Raw genomic sequence first — 22,166 nt, 5'->3', positions numbered from 1 at the left:
GATTACAGGCGAGCTGGCCGCCGCTTTCACCAGGAAAAAACAAACACAAACACAGGCAGAATGTTAGACAAGCTCGATGTTTAGGGAATACGCTTGTCTTCACTGTCTATTCCTATTAAGAAGATGGCTACCATATCATAGATTAAAAGGAAAGTCTATCAGTTTAACACTTTCTCTCTCTTCCTCTCTCTCTCTCTCTCTCTCTCTCTCTTGCTCTCTCTCTCTCTCTCAGCCGGTAAAATGTGTTGATAGTCTCTATGGTGGGATTGACATTCTCGGTTAGTTCCGCTGTGTGATCCTGCTGGTGGTCGATCCATCTTTATCCTCGTGGGAAAAGTCTCCTCACAAATCCACATCTATCTATCTATCTATCTATCTATCTATCTATCTGATCTTTTATCTCCTCTTCTTCTATCTGGCACGTTTCTTAACTTTTCTCACCTGTCTCACTCCACCTTTTCCCTGAATGACGCATGTCGAACCCCTCAGAGAGGGTAGCAGAGGTCGTACCAACCCTCCGAGCAGTGCAAAGCCCTGGCTACTGAGGTTGCAGATGTTCCCTGGACCCAACTACTGGCAGGTTGCAACGCCCTTCTGGCGAAACATCGAGCGGACCACGAGCCCTGGGATCCATGCTTCTGAACTTACCCACTGGGATGTTTCACAAGAGGCCAGCTGGGAAGTCGGAGGGAGCCAAGAGGAAGGTGAGGGGGTTGAAGGGAGATGGTCGACAGGAGAAGCAGAGGAGACGGAGATGATATTGGTAACACATGGAGAAGGATTAAAGAAGTCAAGGTTCTGGGAAAAAGAGTTACAGGGAGAAATGGTAGGACAGAGTGGGTCAATGATTGTGAAATGCACATTAGAGCTGCAATGAGCGATTAGTTGTCAACTATTAAATTAATCGCCAACTATTTTGATAATTGAGTAATCTCTTGGAAAAAAAAAAAAAAAATCAAATTCCAGCTTCTTAAATGTAAATATGTTCTGTTTTCTTTATTCCTCTATGACATTAAACTGAACATTTGGGGATTGTGGAGAAAACATTTGACATTTGAGGACGTCATCTTGGACTATGGGAAACAACGATCGACATTTTTCAATGTGCTACATTTAAAAAACAAGCATCGAGAAAGAGTGAATTCTACGATTCAGAGGGAAAAACTTATTACTCATATTCTTGAGAAATGTGGGAAACGTTACCAAAAGATGATTACAAAACAACAAATGATAACCCAATCTTTTGCATGTTGAAAACATAGTCAGTTGTAATACAAAAAAATACTCATTCACCCACCAAAAATATTATTTCTGTAATGCAAACCAGAACAATAGATCTGGATAAACAGAGAGAGTGAGAGAAAAGCGTTGACTGCTAATAATGATTTTACTGGCAAGACTTTGCTATGTTGTTGCAGTCACTTGCATTGCATTGTGTGTGTTACAAATGTTTATTCTTGGTCTTATTTTTAAAAAAATCACACCAATAATTTTAATTACAACTCATTTTGAATTGGTCTGAATTACGTTGACTTGGTCCATTTCAATCAGCAAACTGAAGTCACGTTTTTCTTTTTTTTCCTTTTTTTTCAAATTTTAAAATGTCAGGTGTTCAAAAATGTTTGATCATCGATGGTACTTCTACAAGTTCAGTTCAGGACTGGCATTATATTCTCACTTACTTGTGTTTTCTCCTTTTCTGTTTGTCCATATTTGGCTACAAAAATCTCATATAGCAAAATAACTGAAATTGAGTTTGATCACCGAGCCAGTGATACCGACTACACTGCACACACTATGTACTGTACCTGTCCACTTTACATTATGTGTGTTAACTGTTCTGAAGATAAGACAAGCACACAATAGCTGGTTGTGACTCTCTGCTCATTGAGGTTTAGTTTGTGGCTCCTGTTTTCACCATCATGGTGCACCTGTTTGTTCATGTGAGTGTCAGCAGCTCATGTGCTCTGCATGCAGAACTGCGTTTCATACCTCTTCACATTTCACACTGTTTGTAGCTGAAGTTTTTTTCCTACAAAGAGCTGGTCTTTCTTCCGAATGATAATAACAAATACATAACACCTTGATATGGATCCACTCTTTAATATGTTTTTATTGTGACCAAGATATCTACTAAGTGAGAGTGTGTTTACTCCCCTTTTTTTTTTTTCTTTTCTTTTTTTTTCTTTTCTTTTCTTTTCTATCTGATATCTTTTAGCAAGCTGTGGCCATCAAACACAATTCTCCTCTGTAGGAACATTACTCACTTTTTTGTTGTAGTTTTTGAGAGGCTATATGCTGCCATCTTCTGACATACAACAACATAACAGGACAGAAAATGGACAATATTGTTGTGGTGGTCACAAATGTGTGTTTTGTTTTTTTTTTTGTTCAGACAAACAGAAAGAATTACAATGTATATATTTATTTTTATAAATTGTTGTAACATTTTACAAGCATTTAAATAATTTTTCCCTGACAGGGCTTCATCATGGTAGTTTTCATTGTCTTCAGGTCATAATTTCAAGACGTTCGAGATTATAAACTTTGACACAACTTGAAATTGGCAATATTGTTGAATCATTCTAATTTGAACTTTTGATTTGAACCTTTTCATGAACTCTTGCACACATCTGAAGCCTTCCTTGAGTCGTGTACCCTAATACTAAAACATGCATGGCTCTCCTTATCCATTGATGCAATCTCTTTAGTGTAGCAATTTTTATTACCTTGTCTCATACTCATCAAGGCTCGAACAGGCCCCATATAAAAGGACAGATTGCATCTCAGATTACCTTCCTTTCTGTCTCTGTTTCTCTCTCTGTCTCGCACACACACATACATATACACACACACACAAACACACACGTTGGTGCCCACTGTGGTATTCCTCTGATAGACCTAATGGTTTCTAGTGCTCAAAAGATAGAGCCCTAAGTCATACTGACAGAACAGATTAACACACAGGCCTTAAACATGAGTGGTACAAGTCAAGGGTCAATACACAGACTGAGATGTAAACTGTGTGTGTGATTGTGTATGTGTCTGCAAGTGTTCTCTGTTAAGGATGTTGCAAGGTACAACAAAATTTCTTCTTCTGTGTTGTAATTTAACATATAAAATACTGTATATTTTGTGGGACAGTTCATTTGACCAGCCTGCCCCACAGGTTGAGCCCATATTTCACCAAATATCAACTTTTTTTCTTTTTTTTAACATCCATTAAGTTCAAGTATTGAAGATATAGACTAATGTATATAGATATAGATTCAAGATAAGCCTTTACTGATCCCTGAGGGGCAAATTTCAGTTTTGGTCCCAAAAAATAATGTGACACATTTCATTTAACTTTTATTGCATATCCATGCACATGCATATATGCACCCATATTCCAATATCCCTAACTAATTTGAGGACTGCATATATTAATACAGAACAAAAATGACAATTGAAAGAATATGAAGTAAGAATATGGAAAGAAATAAAAATATAAACTATATAAGAGCAGTTAAACTCCAAATTACAGGGCAGCTAATAGTGCAGTACAGTCTCGAGCAAAGTCACATTGTGGTCCGGTTAGTGGCAGTAAAGTATAGTATAAAAGTAATATGATGCCATCTATTAACAGCGTACAGCAAAGCGGCATATAGTATAATTAGAGAATTGTAGTCAGTGTCTGTATTAATATAGAAATATTATGTAGTACATTATTTTATAAAATAATCTAATCATATAAACAGTATATGAATAATGATAATAATAACATAATAATAATAATGATAATATAGCATATGTGCACCCAAAAAGCAGTTTCTTAAGCGGAAATAATTTTCACAATGACAACGCAAAAAAGTTTCATTGTATTTTAAGCAACTTTTTCATCTTTTGCTGCCATTTCACAATCATCTTTTTCTTTGTCTCCACCTAGTGGGAGACAGGAGCACTGCAGTTTACAGACGGATACATAAGGGTGGACTGAATGATATTTGAAGGAGGTAATATGTATGGGAGACGGAATAAAATGACATATGTGAGACTATTTATTTATTCTTAAAACATTGGGAGGGAAATACATGAAGAAAATCATTCTGTTAAGCATGAAGTAACGCTCCCATACTGTGGGTGGCGGTAATGCGCCAACGAGCTGCCTGAACATCCGCCATGTACACGAAGAAGACGAAGAAGAACAGTCGTTTGTTTATCTGAGTTTATTACAGTTTTTGACTGATGGGAAAGCTAGTATATGTCAGACTTGTATATAAGGTAAGAAACATGCTTTTTTAGCTACGTTCAGCACTTAAGTCCAGCTCATATATTGGAGAATAATGAAATTCATTTGATTTGGATTGCCGCCATAGCTAACTAGCTAGTTAGCTAGGTACGCTAATGCACCTGGTAAAATCACGCCGTATTATAAGTTACATATCTGTGGCAGCAACAGCTACACTTAAACTAGAGGCGCTGAAGGCATACATAACTTTATGTTTCTCGTCTAAAAATCCTTATAAATAATGACTAATGTTAGCATGGTAATGTAATGATAGCTACATGGTCATCACTAAACTCTTAGTGCTAACAGCCTTCACTAGCTAGTTTCTACTAGTTCCCACTGTCGAGAAACATACATTTCTTTGTGCTTAGATGTTGTTATTGTGTAGCATGTTTATATTAAATGTGTTATACACATTGATCCTTGTTCAAATGCAGTTATAATGTTAGTTGTTTAACTACAATATTGAGCGCTACCCACTGAATATGAATGACTTAGTGAATGCACAGTATCAGGATTAGAGTAAAGGATTCTTCAATTGATTTGAGTAGCTTTAATTAGTTACTTACACCAAAATAGAACAATGTAGAATAAACTATTGCCCAGTGAAAGCAGGAAAATAGTCAAATATAAACACAAACATGTCATCAAAAGTAAAACAAAATACCACATTAACAAAATAAACTCAATCCTAGTCATCTTGTTTTCGTTTACTAAAGTCAAGTGACCACACCAAACAGAGATACACTTTATCCCAGATGTCAAGATGGACCCCAAAACCCTTAAACAGTCTCTTACTAGCTAAAATCAACATTGTCTATGACACTCAGTTTGTCTTCTATTAATCTTCCCAGATACTTAAAATACGGTTGAATGGTCTCTCAGAAAACACTTCTTGAATGGGACAATAGGTTTGTTTGCAGCTCTAATGTTTGTGTTTACTTTCATGTGTCTTTTCACAAAGACCTGACATTTGTCATTGTGTGCATTAAAGTAGATATGAAACCAGTGATGGATGTATGGATGGATCACCCTTTAGAAACATTTCAAAGCAGCGGTGATCATGATGGCGTTGATGTCACCTCCTGGGTGTCCGTGTGTCCCCGAGGACTCTGGAAAGTCCAGAAAAAGCAAACAGGCAAGGAGAGTCAACACACCGTCTCCATATCTGGAGATGATGCTTGTAAGTTGTTTTTACTTTCTTCCTTAATAAAAAATGATCAATTTTCAGTCCACATCACTAGAATCTAGCTTAAATCGTATCTCTCTGTCTCTTCTAGCATGTTCATCCAGCTGCTGTCCAAGGTTGGGTTCACTGTGTCGAGTCAGAGTGAGGCTCAAAGCTGAAGTGGATGAAGCAGAGAGTTTAGTATCTGAAAAGGGAAATGAGAAGCTGTCAGTCCAACCTGACCAATCAGTCACTGAGCTTACAGAGGCGGTGGTCACAGCCTTCCAAAGGAGTCAGGACTCTGTGCTGCAGGTCCCACTGGGTGACTGGACCACGCTGAGACTAGGGGAGGGTCAGTGTGATGTCACTGAAGCATGTGTGGAGGGGATGAGAGCGGGAGAGAAATGTGAGGTAAGAGTGAAGTCAGGACTGGGAAAGTGTTTTGTTTTCACAAAATTCTATGAAAATTTTCAGTACAAATGGACAAAGAGTAAACATATAATTCTTCTTCCTCTTCTTTATTTTTTTTTTCAAGCATGTGAAAGTATATAGCCTGCCTAACCATTGTGTTTTGCTTCTCAGATTCTGATGTCTCCAGTGGGAAATGAACCAGTTGTTTCTGTTCCCCATCAAGCTGAGGAAAACCTGCCTTTGTGCGCCACAGTTGAACTCGAAGCTGTCACACCAGGCAAGGAGTCCTGGGAGATGTCTCCGAGTGAAAAGTGGGAGTGGGTGAAGTCGCACAAAGAGAGGGGTGGAGTGAGATTCAGGAGTGGGGATGTGTGGGGAGCGGCAGACAGTTACAGTCGGGCCCTCAAACTTCTCATTACTCTCTATGGGAAGAAAAAAGGACATGAGCCAGAAGGAGAGGAGCAGAGAGAAGCAGACACTGGAGATAAAACACAGCATCTTCCTTCAGATAATGAATTCAAAACCACCAAAGCAGAGCTACACTCTAACTTGTCCCTGTGCCAGCTCAAACTGAACCAACCAGAGCGGGCTAAGGCCAGTGCAGCTAAAGCTACTCAGCTGGAACCTGGTGGGGCTAAAGCCTGGTACCGGCTGGGCCAGGCCTGTCAGATGGTGAATGAGCTGGAGGGGGCCAGGCAAGCATTCAAGAAACTGCTGGAGATACAGCCGGAATCACCTGCTGCTTTAAAGGCACTTAAAAACATAGCAAGTAGAGAAAAAGAGACAAATGCACAGTTGGGACTAAGACTCAGCAAAATGTTCAGCTGAAGGTTAAACATTATCAGATGTTTGTAAAACCATGTGATTGTTCTCACGTTTCATCATTAAAAGGGAGTGCATCTACAGCCACTGCCTCAGCTTGAAAAGTGAAGCTATTGTTCTGTGAATGGGTGTTTTTGTCACAACTTAATGCCACTTTCTAAATGTGTGTTGAAAGTAAAAAACACATGTGAAAATGTGTTTTGGAGAAATGATTGTATTTATCCGGTAGTGGGGAGTGCATGTCAAATGATGTAGTGCTGCTGATCGACCACTAGGTGGAGAACTTTGTTAGTAAAGCACATGCAGAGGGTGGGTCGTCCGCTGGTGCACGGGTTGAGCGATCAAAATGCCGAAACCCGGGATCGAACCAGGGACCTTTAGATCTTCAGTCTAACGCTCTCCCAACTGAGCTATTTCGGCGTGTAGGTAAATGATTACGTCAGGTCGTTCAAAACGTCGTTATGGAGTAGTCTAGTGGTTATTACACCTTAATGTATTTGTGCATGTTTATTGATTTAAAAAAAACCAACATTATTTGACAAGTCTGACCTGTTGTAACATCCACACATGAATTTCGATGTCACATTACTGTGTTTAGGGTTAACTGTGCCAGAGGTTACCAATGCTTCATTGCTTCTATAATTAGTTGAATGGAAAGAAATTTGTCTGAAAGGCCATTCAAATTTTATTTTATTATTATTTCAAAAGAATAATTTTTTTCAGCCCCTGCCCCTCAATTTCCTCAAAAATCTTTGATGAATTAATAATTATATTTCGGTTACATACATTATAAGAAACAGATTATTTCACACAAATTCGTCACAAATCAACAACTGAAAAAGGAACAGGCTGAGGCCATCAACAGAATAACCAGAATATCAGCAACCAAAGATAGAAAATAGATTAATAATTAGTCTAAGATAAAGATAAGATTTTATTGATCCCTCACTGGGGAAATGTACTTGTAACAACAGCTAGAGACATAAGCAGAAGGATTGGATGATAGATTAAAAAGAAAAACTAGGCAAGATAAAAATATAATGCTATAATAAAATAAAGTAAGAATAATAATAATTGGACTATTGGCCTATACACTATTTGCCTTTTGCTTACAGATATGACTAATGAGGACAATTGCACCCATATTTGTAATACACGTGTTGCAATGCACTATTAAAAAAAAGTATATAAATATTAAATCAAAATATAATTGCACATACAGAACCAAATTTTAGTTGGACTTTTTTTTGGTTTGTTTTTCCAAGTAGCCTAATTTTGCTTCTCTTTGGAGACTTTTTGTTAGGATGCATGTGTTGTTATGATGTGCTTGTGAGCTGCTTCATAGTATGTTGTGTAAAGGGAGGCTGAATTAAATAAATCACAAACAACAAAGTCAAAATATATCTATCAAAAGTTTATTTATTATTATCCCCCCCCCTTGTACAGTCTGCTTCTGGTCAGTTTCTCTTAGACTTGTCAGTGTGTGCCTGGGCTGTTGACAGCTGTCCGCATGCATCCACAACAAGGGCCAGAGGGATGACGACCCACAGCACGTTCATGAACACAAAGTAGAACCAGAAGTAGATGGGGTGTCCCAACTCACTGTGAGCATAACCATCTCTGTGCTCTGTGAAGAAGTAAAGCACTACGCCGTACAGCTGACCTGGAATCAGATTGTGTAATAAGACACATCATGTAAATGTGATAAAGAACAACTGAGCACTACAACTAGTCAAATCTTGCAACTTTAGTGAAGACACAATAAACTTACCTATTGAAATGACAAGCTGCAATACAAATCTGTAGGGCTTGTTAGTTAAGAAGGCAAAGACAGCCCAAAAGCTGAAAGGTCCCCATAACCATGCAGTCACAGTCTCCATACAGACAGTGAAGTTATCCGCTCTAGATAAAAAACAGAAAATTAGTAAATGCTTTGTGTCTTCTTGGTTTATGTCAAAGTTCAACATATTTCTGTGTAAAGATGAACTCACATTATATATCTACTGTCTCCTTTGGAGTACTCTTTCCCTGTGAGAGAAAAGTAAACATTTTAACTGACAAAGCATTCCCACACTGCACCATCACAGTTTTCTAATCAGGTTTTTGTGATTTGTACTCACAGAGCTGCGACAGGAAGCTCTGGTCTCCTGGAATGGCATCATAATACAGTGAGAACCAGCCCTCAATGACACCATGGATGAACCCGCAGACGGCAAACCAGCACACAGCCAGACGCCTCCATGTCCCCAGCCTGGACCCTTTCCGGCCCGTGATCAGCCAGGTCACAAGCAGAAACACCCCTGACACAGAAAACAGGAACGCCAGAATCTCTGACATTGATCTGTCATTAGCCACATAGGTGGGAATCAAAAGGTCCCGTGGCCAGTAGGGATGAAGAACTCCAGCTGTTGATGTGGCATCCATCATCTGTTTCAAGAAAGGATGGCGATCATTCTTCAAAAACATCCAGGCTTAAAAATGATTGATTTGAACAATGTGATATTAAATATGCACGTCAGTTTAACTGATGAATGAGCACTCTCTGATGTTCTTCATCAAAACAATAGCCAAAGCAATTAGAGGTACAGGTTACCTCAAGCTCAGAATGAGACAAAAGCAATAATAAAAGTGTCTTTTATCCTTACCTACCAAAGATTGGTGTCCACACGCTATAAAATATACTAATATTCAATATATCTAGCAGCTCACTGCTGTTAAACTACTGTACATGCCATATTAGCGCTGTTAAATCAAACCCGGAACTCAATGCAGAAGGGGGCGGTTACTTGTGATTGCAAAGACCAATCAGACGATCGTATTCACAGACTACCCGCACTTGCGATCTGCTGGCCCGTTGATTGGCTGTTCATCTCGGAACATGGACGTTGCTGTTGACAACCACCAATGAAAACGTGTGTCTTACTCCAAAAGACCATCCCCTCCTGTCATCATGAACACAGCTGTAAAATGTTTAACACGTTGAAGGGTGAATTACGGAGGTCTAGATCTTTCACTTTGACCTTAAATCTGGGAAAACTATAACAGAAAAAACGTTTTTTGTGTGTTTTTTGGGGGATTATAAAATAAAATAACGGTGGGTTCCCTTGTTCTCGAGTTAAAGTGGGTAAACAAATAAAAAGTAAATTTAAAAAAAACAAAACAGAAAACCAAAACCCAAAAAACGTTGTACTCAGTATCATATACATTTCAAAGATATCTGAACAGATTTAGTGTTTCGAGCGGATATTAACCTTTACTTTCCTGTCACCAGTGTTAACAGACGACCTGGACCTTGCATTCAAATAATCCTATGGGCATAATATCCGAGGATAGAAGATTGAAGCATTGTAATGCAAATGAGAAAGGTACTATTTTGCGTAAATTTCATAATACCTTCTAATGTAATCGAGGCGGTCAAAATGTATTACATGTGCTGTCTTCTTAGAGGACAAAAAAGTTATCCTCCCAAGCCGTGTCAGGGATTTATCCCTGCCGTGACCCGGATTCGAACCGGGGTTGCTGCGGCCACAACGCAGAGTACTAACCACTATACGATCACGGCGAGCTACTGGGAGTCATGCTACCTCGATCTGCGGAGGGCTTTATGAAGCCGTGTGGGGTGGCTGGGGTTCACATGATGATATGTGTAGTGTAGTTTACCCTCGGGTCGATGGAGTAGCGAATTTTGAAGTGGCTCTTTACTGATACACCGGGAGCTAACATTATCTAACTCATGGAAGAGGTTAACTAACGTTTGTTAGTTCGTTAGCAAGCTACATTGATGACTAACGTTAGAAGTTAGGCTTTTTTTCGATGTAAGGAGCAGCTTACCTGTCGTGCTCTAGACTTTGCTGTTGGTTGAAAGCGGTGGCAAATGTAGACGTGGCGGGCTTTCCCCAACATGTAGTCTTTACACAATTAACTCACGTAAAGTTGCACAGTTAGGTTTCAGTTAAGCTACCGTTAGCAATGCTAACTGTTAAGCTCAAGCTAAATTTCAGAGTCGTAAGCAGTTATCACGGTAAGAAATATAACTTTTCCAAACACGTATTTTATTCCTTTTTGTGGGCTGCTGCACATATTGTTAACTTGGCTGTCATTTCATCAATTGTGCATTGTTTGTCTTAAGATTAGCTTAGAATCAAGTTTTCTTCAGATGGCCCCCGTCAGTGTTAAAGAAAACCGTAAGGGACGCATATTAGATCGTTATCAGTTAGCCACATATGGTATATACCGAAATAAAAATTATTGGTGTGGGTACAGGAGATATCGGTCCCATATGGTCTAGCGGTTAGGATTCCTGGTTTTCACCCAGGCGGCCCGGGTTCGACTCCCGGTATGGGAACTACACCTTTTTTTTTTAAGCATTAGTGAATCTAATTTAATTATTTTTCATAATTAAGAAAAAAATGTCTTTACAAGACGGAAAAAAAATACTAGAAACGACGATAACAATGGAGCATGTAATGTCAGGACATTACTAGGCGATGTACAGACTTACAGCTTGCTTTGTTAGTATTTCCTGCCATGGATATATAAAGAAATTACTTCGATCTTTCTACTGTTCAACCATCAAAACTGCAGTATTGTTATATGATTTCGTTGCTTTACTTGCAATGGGTATATGTCTTTGGATGACACGGGATGTAAGTCACGTGGCATCCAGTGTCACATGACGCCACACGGAAGTAAACGTAAGTGCTGTATTCTGTATTAATTCTCAGTGCTGCCTATTGTAACGCTTCACTGCTGATTTGCAGAAGAAACGACGGCAGTTCAGTCTGTACGACAACGTATTTGAGCTACTGAAAAACAAGTCGACATGGGTGTATCAGAATTGGAGGAATCTTCTTCGTTACTAGATGAAAAGCTGCTTCGTTTCATGGACCAGCTGGAGCTACTGGAGGAGAAACGAGCCACTCTCAACTCTCTCATAGAGCAGGTAACTCAGAACACATGTAGAGTTTACCTTTAATTTTCTTTTACCAAGCTAGCCACCCTCAGATATTTATTTTTGTTCATATTTGTGTTTACCAACGTATAACATCAACACAAGTTAAAGAAGATGTGCTATTGAAATCGAGCTGAAGCAGAAATTTTGGTGAATACCTCCTTGATTTCTAAGAATTTGCTCTTTTGTGTAGTATTCTATGTGGTTAATTAAATATATTTGAGATTTGTTCTGTTGATCAGACAAAACAAGTCATTTGACTAGCCTGGGCTCTAGAAAGATGTCTAATTTATGGCTAATTTTTCTCTTAATTTCTAACATTTTACAGACTTTTTTAACCTGTATCCTGTGAATTGTAAAGTTACCCATTTCATGTTCCCCGCAGGGATGGTTTTCCATATCCAAGGCTCGGTATACGATGGGAAACAAACAAGTCTCTGCACTTCAGTATGCGAGTGAGATAGAGCCACATGTCTGTGTTCATGCCAGGTGAGGACATACAGAAATGAACGCTTGCAGGTAAATCTCTCGCCACCGAAATTGAACGACCATCAATTAAATCTTTTTATGACGTCTGTTTTACAGAACAAAGGACAACGATGAGGTGGAATTCTGTACAGAGAAGGTTAAACAAAAATGTAGTAACAACACTGGTAAAGATGTGAAGTCAATAGAGGATATTGGACCTCAAGAAGAAGGTGAGTCTCCCATTCTCTATGTGGTAAAGAAGAAATATTGTTTACATTTACCACAAACTAATAGTTCTTTAATTTATTCAATCGTGTGGTTTCACAGGTGTCAGGAGAAGAATCAAACCCAAAAAGGACATTGCAGAGAAAGAGGCAAGTGAAGAAGCAAGTGGTGAGAAAGCTCCTGAAGTAGCTCCTGAAGTACCTCGAGTAAGAAAAAGTGACAAGAATCCTCAGCAAGATCCGCTGAAATGGTTTGGGATTCTGGTGCCACAGTCTCTGAAACAAGCACAGTCGTCATTCAAGCAAGGTAGGATGATACATTTCCTAAAGAGTCTATAGATTTTGATCCAGATATTAGCTGTACACCTGGTGTTACCTTCACTAGTCTCCCAGTTCAAATAAACAGACAAAATACAATATTCAAGTTTACCTACTACAGGCTAACTTAGCTCACATTTTGTTTTGTTACTTAGGCAGATTTTCTGTATATGCCTGTGTTTTCTCTGTTTGCTTGTGTTTTTTGTGCTGAATAGGTGAATGTGCTTTCGTTATTTTATTCTGTTTGTCTACTTGAATGTGTTTTCTTAACTTAGTGTGTTGAGCTCGCATGGGTCCTTGCATATATTCGCTTATGTACTGTGTATATAAATGCATGTGTATATGTGTATACTGTAGCCATATGGATATAGATGGACAGATGAATACACTTGGCAAAGAAATTGAAGATCTTATCATTCTGCTGTCACAGATTAAGTCTAAATTGGAGAATGAGAAATAAAACAAAATAACATTTAATTTACTAGCTACTATTATAAATCTACAAAAAATAAACAAACTTCATATGACATGACATGCGGCAAGGCAAGTTTATTTATAGAGCACACAGTTAAAACCTCTGACGCACCTCCTAGTGTGCTACTGCTAAATCCTTTTCCTCCTCCTTAACTTCTCTTTTTTTTCTGTCATCCAGTAATAGAGCTGTCAGCTGAGATTGCAACCCTTCAGACTGCTGTGTTGAACACCAGAGAGGAGCTGAAACACAGCATGAAAAACAAACTAACTCTCCAGGAAAAAGCTTCAGCAGCCCAGCTGGACAAGGAGGCAGACTGAACACGTCAGTAGAGACACACAGGAGATGATCTGGGATCATGTGGCCACAGAGAGGAACAGATTGTAAATCGGTAGATTAGGCTTCTGGGCCAGTCGGACTCAACAGTGATCATCTAGTTGGATTTTGAAGTGAAGATTACAGATGTAGAGGTTCCTACTTTGTAATTAATTGCTTATTGATTATGTCTGATGTTGTGTTGTTTTAACTGTCTCACTGGTAAATGTGTGGCCTGTTTGAGATGGATGTGTTTGTTACTGCTTTCTTTGAGTAATTACTCAGGTTCAATAAAAATCTGTGTTTTCACAACCTGGCAACCCAAGACTGAATTGATTGACCAAGCATTGGTGAATGACTTCTTAACCATCAATAAAACCAGACACTTTTCACCAGAGACATTTCTTAGAAATACCCCAAATTATCACAATATTTACCTCAAATTATTATGAAAATTACCCCAATATTATTAAATAATAATATTTGAATCAAAATTTGAGGTAATTATTAGAGATGCACAATATGGATTTCTTTAGCCAGTACCGATAACTGATAATTTCACACATTTCAAATTCAAGTTCATAACCTGTAGTTTATGGACCCCTGAGGGTAACAAAGGATGATGTAGTGAGAAAAGATGGATGATTTAATTTTCTATAGCTCTAATATGATTTGTTGTGTTGTTTTTCCCTCCACTCTGAACCCCTGTTGAGCGTGTATACTGTTCTCTAGTCTTCTTCATCTTTGAAAGCCAAATTTAAAGGTGTATACCATCTAATTTATTATTGTTGTGGAGATGCTGGGTTGTTAAGCCAAAGAAAGCAAACTATCTCTAGATTATTGGCTTTACTTCCCAATATCGGGACGATAATTTGCCAAAGAAATTCTAAATATATTAGCCTACGTGCTGATTTCCATCTAGAAATAAAGACTTGTAAGATGACGTGTTGCCAAATCCATTACATGCAACGTTCAAACTGTCCATACAGGAGGCCTTTTTTAGAGAGTGGCACCAAATCGTCTTTAATGACATATTTGCATTTTTCTGAAGAATTTTGTAAACAAAATAAATAAAAAATAAATCACAAAACACAACATAACAACATAAAAATTTAAGTGAAACACTAAAATATCCCTGGCTATTTTCTTTTCAGAGGAGAAATCCAGCGTTTGTTCTGGATGTTGATGCATGTTTTGTCATTGCAGACGACACGAGCATAATTGAAAACATTTGAGCGAGCACCCCCTCCTCCCTCCCTCACACCCAGCAGCAGTTTGTCTGGGGACAGCCCGAACATTACCGGGAACTGTCGAAACGGGAAACGAAACTCCCGTTTATTGTGTGTACTTCCTGCTCCAATTATAATCCAGTCTATCTGCCTCCATGAGACACACCGCTCTGCCGCCTCTTCACTTGCGTCCGACCGACGGATGGGAGCGCAGAAACGGCGGATGTCGCCTCTCGATCACATTATTGATGTTTCCAGACATCCGCAGCAGCCTCTGTAGTCTGATCGTGGCCGATTTCGGACGTGCAAGCGACGCAACTCCTGCTTGGAATTAAATTTTCTTTTGTCTGCGCAACTGGCAGCAACATCTTTTTTTTTTTTTTTTTTTTTTTTTTTTTCCCCTGGATGTGTGATCAGGGATCGGGAAGTAAACACGCCGGCCTGCGCTCATGATCAGAGGCGAGGTGATATTGATACCTCAGACTCAGATTGTCCTTGATCGCAAGTTGATTTCACTTCGGAGCAGAGGGACTGTGGGGCTCCAATGGCGTCAGTTCCGAAGGTGTCTATTTTGGATTACTTTAATATTGTGTTTGAAGGTGAAAATGGCAAAATCGAGTCCAACTGCAAGGCTTGTGGCACCAGGATCCAGGCGAAGAGGAGCGTCACGTCCAACTTCGTAACGCATCTCAAGGTAATGACTTCAAGATTAAAATGTTTGCATGAAGCTATGACACTCATCATATTTCTGTCAGCATCAGCTCAAACAGCTGGCCCTGCTGCATCTTTAATAGTGTCAAACCTCACTGCTCAGACAGTCTGTTGCTCCTCTACAAGAGGGGGATTCACCCATACTGTATTCTCTTGTAGAGATGTCTACACCTAAACAGTGAATTAACTCCTCCACCTGTCAACTAACAGCATTGTTGTGCCCCACACTGTCTCTCTCCCATCCAGCGGAAGCACCAGGCCATGTATGATGACTTTGTGAAAAGGAAGGACATGAAGCGAGAGGGTTACTCCTCCGGTTCCCTGCATAGTTTCACCACCAATGGAGGGAGCACCCGCTACACTCTCCCCATCAGTACTGGAGTGGGAGGCGGAGGAGGAGGAGGAGGAGGAGGAGGAGGAGGTGGTGGTGGAGGAATGGGAACTCTTGATGGAGGAGCAGGAGGAGGCTCTGGAGGAGGAGGGGTGACCAAGTTTGACAGACATGACCCACGTCAGGTGTGTGTTGTAGTCGACCCCACCGCCAGAATAGATGTCAGCCAAGTATGCTTCTGCAAAACCACAGATAAGTTCAAAGTGGACGTTTCTTTGTGTTGCAACTTTCTGTTTGTTTCGAATGTTCAGTTTCGCTTTTGTCTGCTTAGGTTTAGGCACAAAAACACCTTGATTAGGGTAAGGAAAGCATCGTGGTTTGGTTGAAAATACCTGATTTGGTCGGCATGATCACGAATGGAGATGGTCCAGCTTCCAGTGAAAAATAGCCGGTTTTGGTTGCCATATAAACCACCAGAAACGTTTGCACGTCTCCTTAAAAGCACCTGGTTTTGTCGACACAATAACAGCTGGAAATATCTGCATGTCTCCTTAAAAACACTCAGTTTTGATGCCCCAGTAAACGGATGGAAATGTTTCCAGTGACCCGGTTTTGTTCCCCACAAAAACAGCTGGAAATGTCTCCGGGGCTCCTTAAATAACTCCTGGTTTTGTCCACACAACACATGCCAGAAATGTCTGCATGTCTCCTTAAAAACATCCGGTTTTGACCCCCCCAAAAAATGGATAGAAATGTTTCCACAGCTCATTAAAAAAAACACCCAGGTTTGGTCTCCACAAAAGTCGCTGGTTCTGATGTAAATGTCTCCAGGTGTCCTTAAAGATATCCAGTGGTAGGACTTAAATTCCAGTTGGCCTTTTTCGCAGCCTTGTTATCTTGTACCCTGCCCTCCACCTCTTGCTACGACAGGCGGCTAATAAGCATATTAAAAGAACGTGAGATGCCACGTTTGGTACAAACGTCTGCTGTGGGCATTACTATGGTTTGCAGAAACATTAGCAGCGAACATTATATCCTGGTGACTGGGCTGGTTTCAGTCCCATTTCATTATTTACTGTGGTTAAAGGTCACCTAAGTTGTTTTTTTGTCACCATAGGTCTTGATCTCTGAGGCTATAGCTAAGATGATTGTGCGTGACCTTCAGCCAGTGTCCATAGTGGAAAATCAAGGCTTCAGAGAGCTGCTTCAGCTGCTGGAGCCACGCTACACTCCTGAGCGCCAGCACTACATCCAGAGCCAGCTCCTGCCAGCCTACGCCTATCAGGCCCAGCTAGCAACCCGTCAGGCCCTGGCCTCAGCGCACGCCCTCAGTCTCAGCCTGGATCTCTGGAGGGGCTTGACTGGAGCCACTTCAGGGTAAGGAGGTAAAATCAACCAAAACCAACATGATTCCCACTTGGTTTGATTTCCTCACTGATGAGTCCACTGTTCTCTCTCTCTCTACTGTAGGTACCTCGGTGTCACCTGCCATTTTCTGACATCTGACTGGCAGATGCGTTCGGCTCTCCTGGCGTGTCTCCCCCTGACTGGGGGCAGCTCTGGGACTCGCGTGCTCTCAGATTTTGATGAAGTATGTCACTCTCACGGTGTGTCAGGGAGAGCGTTTCGTGTTGTTGCGGACCCTTTCCTGGCAACAACGACAGAAAAGCCATGTTGTCTTCCTGGTTTCCTGAAGGAAGATGATGAAGATGGGGCGGAGGATGGTATCAACGTGAAGGAAGGGATCAGGAATGGCCACGGAGACGGCGGAGATGAAGGAGAATGGCAGGACTCGTGGGAGCAGGGCCTGGGTGTCTGTCGGGTGAACTGTTTCTCTCGCTCTCTTGAACAGTGTGTCAGTGAGGGGATACGTTCCTGTCCACAGCTCTCGTCCACACTGGCCAAGGCTGCCTGCTTCTACAACTACATTACCTCTGCTGTTCCACCTGAGAAACTCACTCAGGTGTTTGATGGTCCGGGGTTGATCATGGGCGGACCAGGAAATACCTCCTTTGCAGCAAGAGACTGGGCTGCTCAGCTTAAGGTATGTAATCTAACTCAGTTATACTATGTGGTGTACGGGTTGTACTTTATTTTTACTGCCTCTAAGTAGCATTTATAAGCAGAATTACATAATAAATTATTCATAAACCACCATAATGTAGTTGTAGGCAGATATGAGGACATTTCTAGTGTTTATTAATGTATGTCAACAATTGCATGATGACATCCATGATTAAAGCTATGCTATATCGTCAATCACGTCAATCACCAGTTGCAGAGCTTTTACAGGAGGAGTTATAGCGATGGAAACATTGATAAACATTTAATAATGTCCCAGTATCTTCTTGCAACTATACTATAATGTGTTATCAGCCAATTCTTAGTGTTTATTTACTGCTTATGAATGCTAAGTAGTTGAAATAAAGTAAAATGTTACCAGTATGCATTAACTGTCTATAATGACTAGAGCAGCCAATATGATTGTTGGGGACGAGGCTGGTACAATATTAGAAAGTATACAGTTATTAATATTATTTATTATTATTTTTACAATGGTCCCTGAAATGTGGTAATTAAACATTTGTGACAAAAATGTGTAACAGAGGCAAGATATTTGAAAGGATATCTTTTATTCTTTTTTCATTTTTTTCCTTTCCTTCAGTGTTTTATATAAGTCCGCACCAACAGAAGCTCCTCTCTCCCACAGAAAACACTGCTCCTGAAATGCCTCGTCAGTAATCCCGCCTCTAATTCCATGACTTTGTGACATCACACTACGTCACAGAGTGACACATTCGCGTAATTCATGGTTGGCCGCTAGTTTGGCACATAAGAATTGACATGAGCCCAGCCGCTCTGCTGTCGTTGGCAGGCGTCAGGTGTGTGTGAGGTGACCAATCAGACGAGACTGGGTATTCAGGGGAGGGACTTAAAGAGACAGAAGTTAAAACAGAGTGTTTCAGACAGGGGGGGAATACAGGGCTGCAGCACTGGGTAGTGTGAGAAAACGGATGTGTTTTTTGAGCATTAAAGCATGTAAACCTATTCTAGTAGTAAGCCAAAATAAAATTATAAACCTGAGAATGAGCATAAATTGTCTCCTTTAAAAAATAGTCTTAAATAACACCAGTTCACCCACTTCACTGGGAATTTAATAATTATACATTTCCCCCCACGCATCTTTTTCTGTATTATAATCTCTCAAAAAAGTTTTAATATCAGCACATATCTGGCAACATAACGGCCGACACGATACATATCTTTTATTGGCCAACCGATTTTTTGGTCTGTTTCTAATAATAGTAATAATTTTATAGCCTGATTACAGATCTGTTTCAGCAAGATTTATATGTCAAGACTGAGAATGTGAGATTTTGTGAGGGTAAAATCAAGAGTGTTGTTCAATAGTGTTCAGAAATGTTTATTTTTGTGTTTCATTTTTGGTACAGGTGCTTCGGCGGCTGCTGGACTCAGTGGAGTTCCTGGAGGAGATGAGTGGTCCGGGGGAGCTGGCGCTGGGTGGATCAGAGAGAGCCGTGCTGAAGGAGCTTACTGACACTTTAGAGCCCTTCACTGAGGCCTGGGACATGGTGCACGGGGACAGACAGGCAGACATGCAGACAGACAGACACGTGTCCATCAGCCTGGCTCTACCGTGTGTTCTGGGCCTCCGTAAGCATCTCTCTGAGACATCAACCCCCCGCTGCCCATCTCTCCTGGCGGGTCTCAGCCAGGCTTTAGAGAGTCGGCTGGCCCCGATCCTGGACGACCCCCTCTACATCACTGCCACCACCCTGGACCCCCAGTTCAAGCTCACATGGAGCAGCAACCCTGACTGGCACAGACAAGTTCTCATAGAGGAGTTATCCAAACATTCCTCAGGCTCCAGCCCCATTGACCCAGACACAGACCTACACCCTCAATCCCAGACACCTCCCGCCCCGGCTCCATCGCCGGTCTCCTCACTCTCCCGACCCTGTAAGCTATTCTCTTTCATCAAGCAGAGACCCACAACACAGGCCAAGAGCCTCGAGCAGGAGTTGACCGTCTACCTACGAGAGGAGCCCACGGACGAGGAGGCTTTGCATTACTGGCGGCGTAAAGCAATTGACTTTCCTCTGCTCGCCCAGGTAGCCAAGAGGGCGTTTACCATCCCTGCCTGTGGCACTGTGGTGGAGAGCATTTTCACTACTGCTGGGCAGTGTCTGCGGCCAGAGAGAGGCCGCGTCCTACCAAAGAACCTGGAGACGCTCATCTACCTCAAAGCCAACTACAGATTATTATGGACTTAAAGATAAGAATCAAGCATTTCTTTTACCTAAATAGCAACTGAAGGCTTTATACGAACCTGCAGTGAAGTTACTTATCGGATAGTGACCTCTGTTCCTCTGACTGAGCTAACAACAAAACATTCATACTGCACATCACTTGACATGAGGTGGAATGAGTTACTCAGAATTTCATCGGTCTCTAGACTGCAGTGGTTGTGGATTACTGCCTGTTTACCATGTAGCCTGCATACAGACTATCATACCACATGCTGTGGAGCGAGGGGACTTGAAGCAGATCAATACTAAAGCATTTACTTTGACATTATTTTGCCTGAGCAGGGTCTCCAGACAACTACAGGACCACAAGACCTCCGCATTCTCTGCTCCCAGCTCGTGTCTGTACCAGCCAACACTGACACAACAACAATAACCAGACGGTCAATTACTGCATACTGTAGCAAATGATTTATTTTCACTTAGAGGATGTGACTAACTAATTTGTTGTTGTTTTTGAAGGAAGGCATCAGCTGCTAAACAATATGTCACTGCATCATCCACTTATTCCTTTTCTCTCTGTATGTATGCCTCATCACCGGGACATCAGAATAAATGAGTTTCACTTCCGAACGCAGAGGTGTGTGCAGTTTGCAGATGTGAGTGCACTCATGCATGTGTGCACATCCACACCATTATTTTTTGCCAATGGAGAAATATTAAAATCTACTTCATATATCTCATTTTTTGACCTTAATTCAACTACATTTTCCTCCTCCGGTCCTTTATAACTCCGCGTGTGCTCTTTCAGAGAGGAGGTCAATTTCATTTCATTTTCTTTATCAGCGCTTTTTGCCTATTTCAATTTCATGTCCTATTCTACTTCAGAACATTTTAGGAATTGAAATGGGTTTGACCCCTGCTTCTGCCCCAGAAGACCAGCAGAGGATGTGTGTGCATGTGGGCACAACAGAGGCTTTTGCTTTGTCTGACCTTGCTGAAGTGATTTGAAAGCACTTTGAAGGAGAAACTGTGAATGTTGCAGTGTTTGTCTTTATTCAGGGAGTCTGTTACTCCGTGGCTGAGCCGGCGGGGAGGCTGGGTAATTGCATGTAATTCCATTACAGTTAGATTTGAGTCAGCAGGAAGGCAGCAACCACATCCTACACGGCCCTACAAAGCCGACTAGGCTCACAAAACCTTATTACTAAAGTACTTAGAAACAAATGGCAGGAAACAATGTGTAGCTTGTTCGACCTGCTGCTTCAATGCATTGATGAATGTGTTGTGATGAATAGGGAACAGTAAGACAACAGCATGAATCACTTTAAAGATGACTGGCTGTGAAGGAAACGCAATAGATCTGATTATAAAGACTGTCACCAGGATTACATCTATTTTTCACCAACTGCGCTGCTGTTTTTGTTGTTCTTATAAAAACCACCCCCAGAGTGAGTCTGTTAATCTGTGTGAGATACAATGAAATCTCCCTCATAGATCATAATTATCAAAGACGGCTGTGATCTTAATGATTATCACCCCGGGATGTCTCTGTGGATTTAGATGTATTGCCAGATATCCGTGTGCATGTGTTAATCTTTTAAAAAGTGTGTTTTCGCTCATCCCCACGGGGTGCGTTGTTGTTCGTGAGTGTATGTGGAGCAGCTCGAAGCGTCGCCCTCCCTCCCTCCCTCACCCCTCCGGCTGTGACAGCTCATCCATATGAGTTAGACGAGCAGGCTGTGTTGCGGTCCTATTGGTAATTGCCTCTGAAATGAATTACTTGGCAGAGAATGAGACAGAGGGAGGGAAGGAAATTGTAATTGAACTGCCCCCTCCTTCCCTCCCTCCCTCCCTCCTTCTCCCTTACGCCTCAAGTTATTACATCTGCAGTGCAGAAAGCCATTTTCTGTCCGCACATAGACACACAGAATAACACACACGCTCTTACAAACCAATTTTTCCCCTCCCCCACGCAATGGCCTTAGCAGAGGACCATATTGATGCAGGGTGATTTCAGAGATTGATCGTTCACAGGCACAGGCACATGCACAGGCACATGCACACTGGGCCACACTTTCCTGCACTCTTATTTATAGCACAGAGACAAATGGTCCCTCACACACTGTGTTTGTGTTTGTCTCCACTGCGCTGCTCCACATTTTTTCCCTTTTTGGGGTGCCCTTTCGCTGGCCTTCAGGCCTAATG

At 41.2% G+C, this 22,166-nt stretch overlaps 4 protein-coding genes across 10 annotated transcripts; 3 read left to right on the top strand and 1 right to left on the bottom strand.

Moving 5' to 3' along the window:
• Positions 1-4,153: 4,153 nt before the first annotated feature.
• fkbpl (FKBP prolyl isomerase like) lies at positions 4,154-6,780 on the top strand. 2 transcript variants are annotated; one of them, XM_084367780.1, is made up of 4 exons: positions 4,154-4,263; positions 5,268-5,453; positions 5,551-5,849; positions 6,021-6,780. In XM_084367780.1, the coding sequence occupies exons 2-4, from the start codon at positions 5,270-5,272 to the stop codon at positions 6,675-6,677; spliced, it is 1,140 nt and encodes a 379-aa protein (XP_084223906.1). In that variant the 5' UTR covers positions 4,154-4,263; positions 5,268-5,269; the 3' UTR covers positions 6,678-6,780. The 2 variants fall into 2 exon arrangements, with proteins under 2 accessions (XP_084223906.1, XP_084223907.1); XM_084367781.1 differs by having other exon boundaries at positions 4,155-4,263; positions 5,265-5,453.
• Positions 6,781-8,070: 1,290 nt separating this feature from the next.
• On the bottom strand, positions 8,071-10,676 carry ebp (EBP cholestenol delta-isomerase). Of its 3 annotated transcripts, none has more exons than XM_084367788.1 (5): positions 10,503-10,676; positions 8,792-9,098; positions 8,663-8,699; positions 8,443-8,573; positions 8,071-8,334 (listed from the first exon to the last, which is right to left on the bottom strand). In XM_084367788.1, the coding sequence occupies exons 1-5, from the start codon at positions 10,572-10,574 to the stop codon at positions 8,129-8,131; spliced, it is 753 nt and encodes a 250-aa protein (XP_084223914.1). In that variant the 5' UTR covers positions 10,575-10,676; the 3' UTR covers positions 8,071-8,128. The 3 variants fall into 3 exon arrangements, with proteins under 3 accessions (XP_084223914.1, XP_084223915.1, XP_084223916.1); XM_084367789.1 differs by lacking the exon at positions 10,503-10,676 and adding an exon at positions 9,317-9,631; XM_084367790.1 differs by lacking the exon at positions 10,503-10,676 and adding an exon at positions 9,321-9,631.
• On the top strand, positions 9,850-13,739 carry vma22 (vacuolar ATPase assembly factor VMA22). 4 transcript variants are annotated; one of them, XM_084367793.1, is made up of 6 exons: positions 9,850-10,036; positions 11,432-11,613; positions 12,008-12,111; positions 12,208-12,320; positions 12,418-12,621; positions 13,285-13,739. In XM_084367793.1, the coding sequence occupies exons 2-6, from the start codon at positions 11,494-11,496 to the stop codon at positions 13,422-13,424; spliced, it is 681 nt and encodes a 226-aa protein (XP_084223919.1). In that variant the 5' UTR covers positions 9,850-10,036; positions 11,432-11,493; the 3' UTR covers positions 13,425-13,739. The 4 variants fall into 4 exon arrangements, with proteins under 4 accessions (XP_084223919.1, XP_084223918.1, XP_084223920.1 ...); XM_084367792.1 differs by lacking the exon at positions 9,850-10,036 and adding an exon at positions 10,603-10,692; XM_084367794.1 differs by lacking the exon at positions 9,850-10,036 and adding an exon at positions 11,350-11,365.
• Positions 13,740-14,817: 1,078 nt separating this feature from the next.
• Positions 14,818-20,589, top strand: LOC311264757 (zinc finger BED domain-containing protein 4). The gene is made up of 6 exons (XM_084365847.1): positions 14,818-15,342; positions 15,606-15,740; positions 15,783-15,875; positions 16,808-17,067; positions 17,161-17,734; positions 19,143-20,589. Exons 1-6 carry the CDS (start codon positions 15,193-15,195, stop codon positions 19,983-19,985), a joined length of 2,055 nt encoding a protein of 684 aa, XP_084221973.1. The 5' UTR covers positions 14,818-15,192; the 3' UTR covers positions 19,986-20,589.
• The last annotated feature ends 1,577 nt before the right edge of the window (positions 20,590-22,166 follow it).

This window comes from Pagrus pagrus (assembly GCF_965226575.1).
Source record: "Pagrus pagrus genome assembly, chromosome: 11".
Taxonomy (NCBI): Eukaryota; Metazoa; Chordata; class Actinopteri; order Spariformes; family Sparidae; genus Pagrus; species Pagrus pagrus.
This window is presented reverse-complemented; position numbering and strand designations above follow the sequence as displayed.

Excerpts from the sequence above, each read along its gene's own strand:
- vma22 (XM_084367793.1), top strand. The coding sequence starts at position 11,494 with ATGGGTGTATCAGAATTGGAGGAATCTTCTTCGTTACTAGATGAAAAG. Across the intron at positions 11,614-12,007 it reads TCAACTCTCTCATAGAGCAG|GGATGGTTTTCCATATCCAA; the intron begins GTAACTCAGAAC and ends TGTTCCCCGCAG. Across the intron at positions 12,622-13,284 it reads ACAGTCGTCATTCAAGCAAG|TAATAGAGCTGTCAGCTGAG; the intron begins GTAGGATGATAC and ends TCTGTCATCCAG.
- fkbpl (XM_084367780.1), top strand. The coding sequence starts at position 5,270 with ATGAAACCAGTGATGGATGTATGGATGGATCACCCTTTAGAAACATTT. Across the intron at positions 5,454-5,550 it reads CATATCTGGAGATGATGCTT|CATGTTCATCCAGCTGCTGT; the intron begins GTAAGTTGTTTT and ends TGTCTCTTCTAG. Across the intron at positions 5,850-6,020 it reads GAGCGGGAGAGAAATGTGAG|ATTCTGATGTCTCCAGTGGG; the intron begins GTAAGAGTGAAG and ends TTTGCTTCTCAG.
- ebp (XM_084367788.1), bottom strand. The coding sequence starts at position 10,574 with ATGTTGGGGAAAGCCCGCCACGTCTACATTTGCCACCGCTTTCAACCA. Across the intron at positions 8,700-8,791 it reads GAGCTTCCTGTCGCAGCTCT|GGAAAGAGTACTCCAAAGGA; the intron begins GTGAGTACAAAT and ends TTTCTCTCACAG. Across the intron at positions 8,335-8,442 it reads GCAGCTTGTCATTTCAATAG|GTCAGCTGTACGGCGTAGTG; the intron begins GTAAGTTTATTG and ends ATCTGATTCCAG.
- LOC311264757 (XM_084365847.1), top strand. The coding sequence starts at position 15,193 with ATGGCGTCAGTTCCGAAGGTGTCTATTTTGGATTACTTTAATATTGTG. Across the intron at positions 15,343-15,605 it reads ACTTCGTAACGCATCTCAAG|CGGAAGCACCAGGCCATGTA; the intron begins GTAATGACTTCA and ends TCTCCCATCCAG. Across the intron at positions 17,068-17,160 it reads TTGACTGGAGCCACTTCAGG|GTACCTCGGTGTCACCTGCC; the intron begins GTAAGGAGGTAA and ends TCTCTACTGTAG.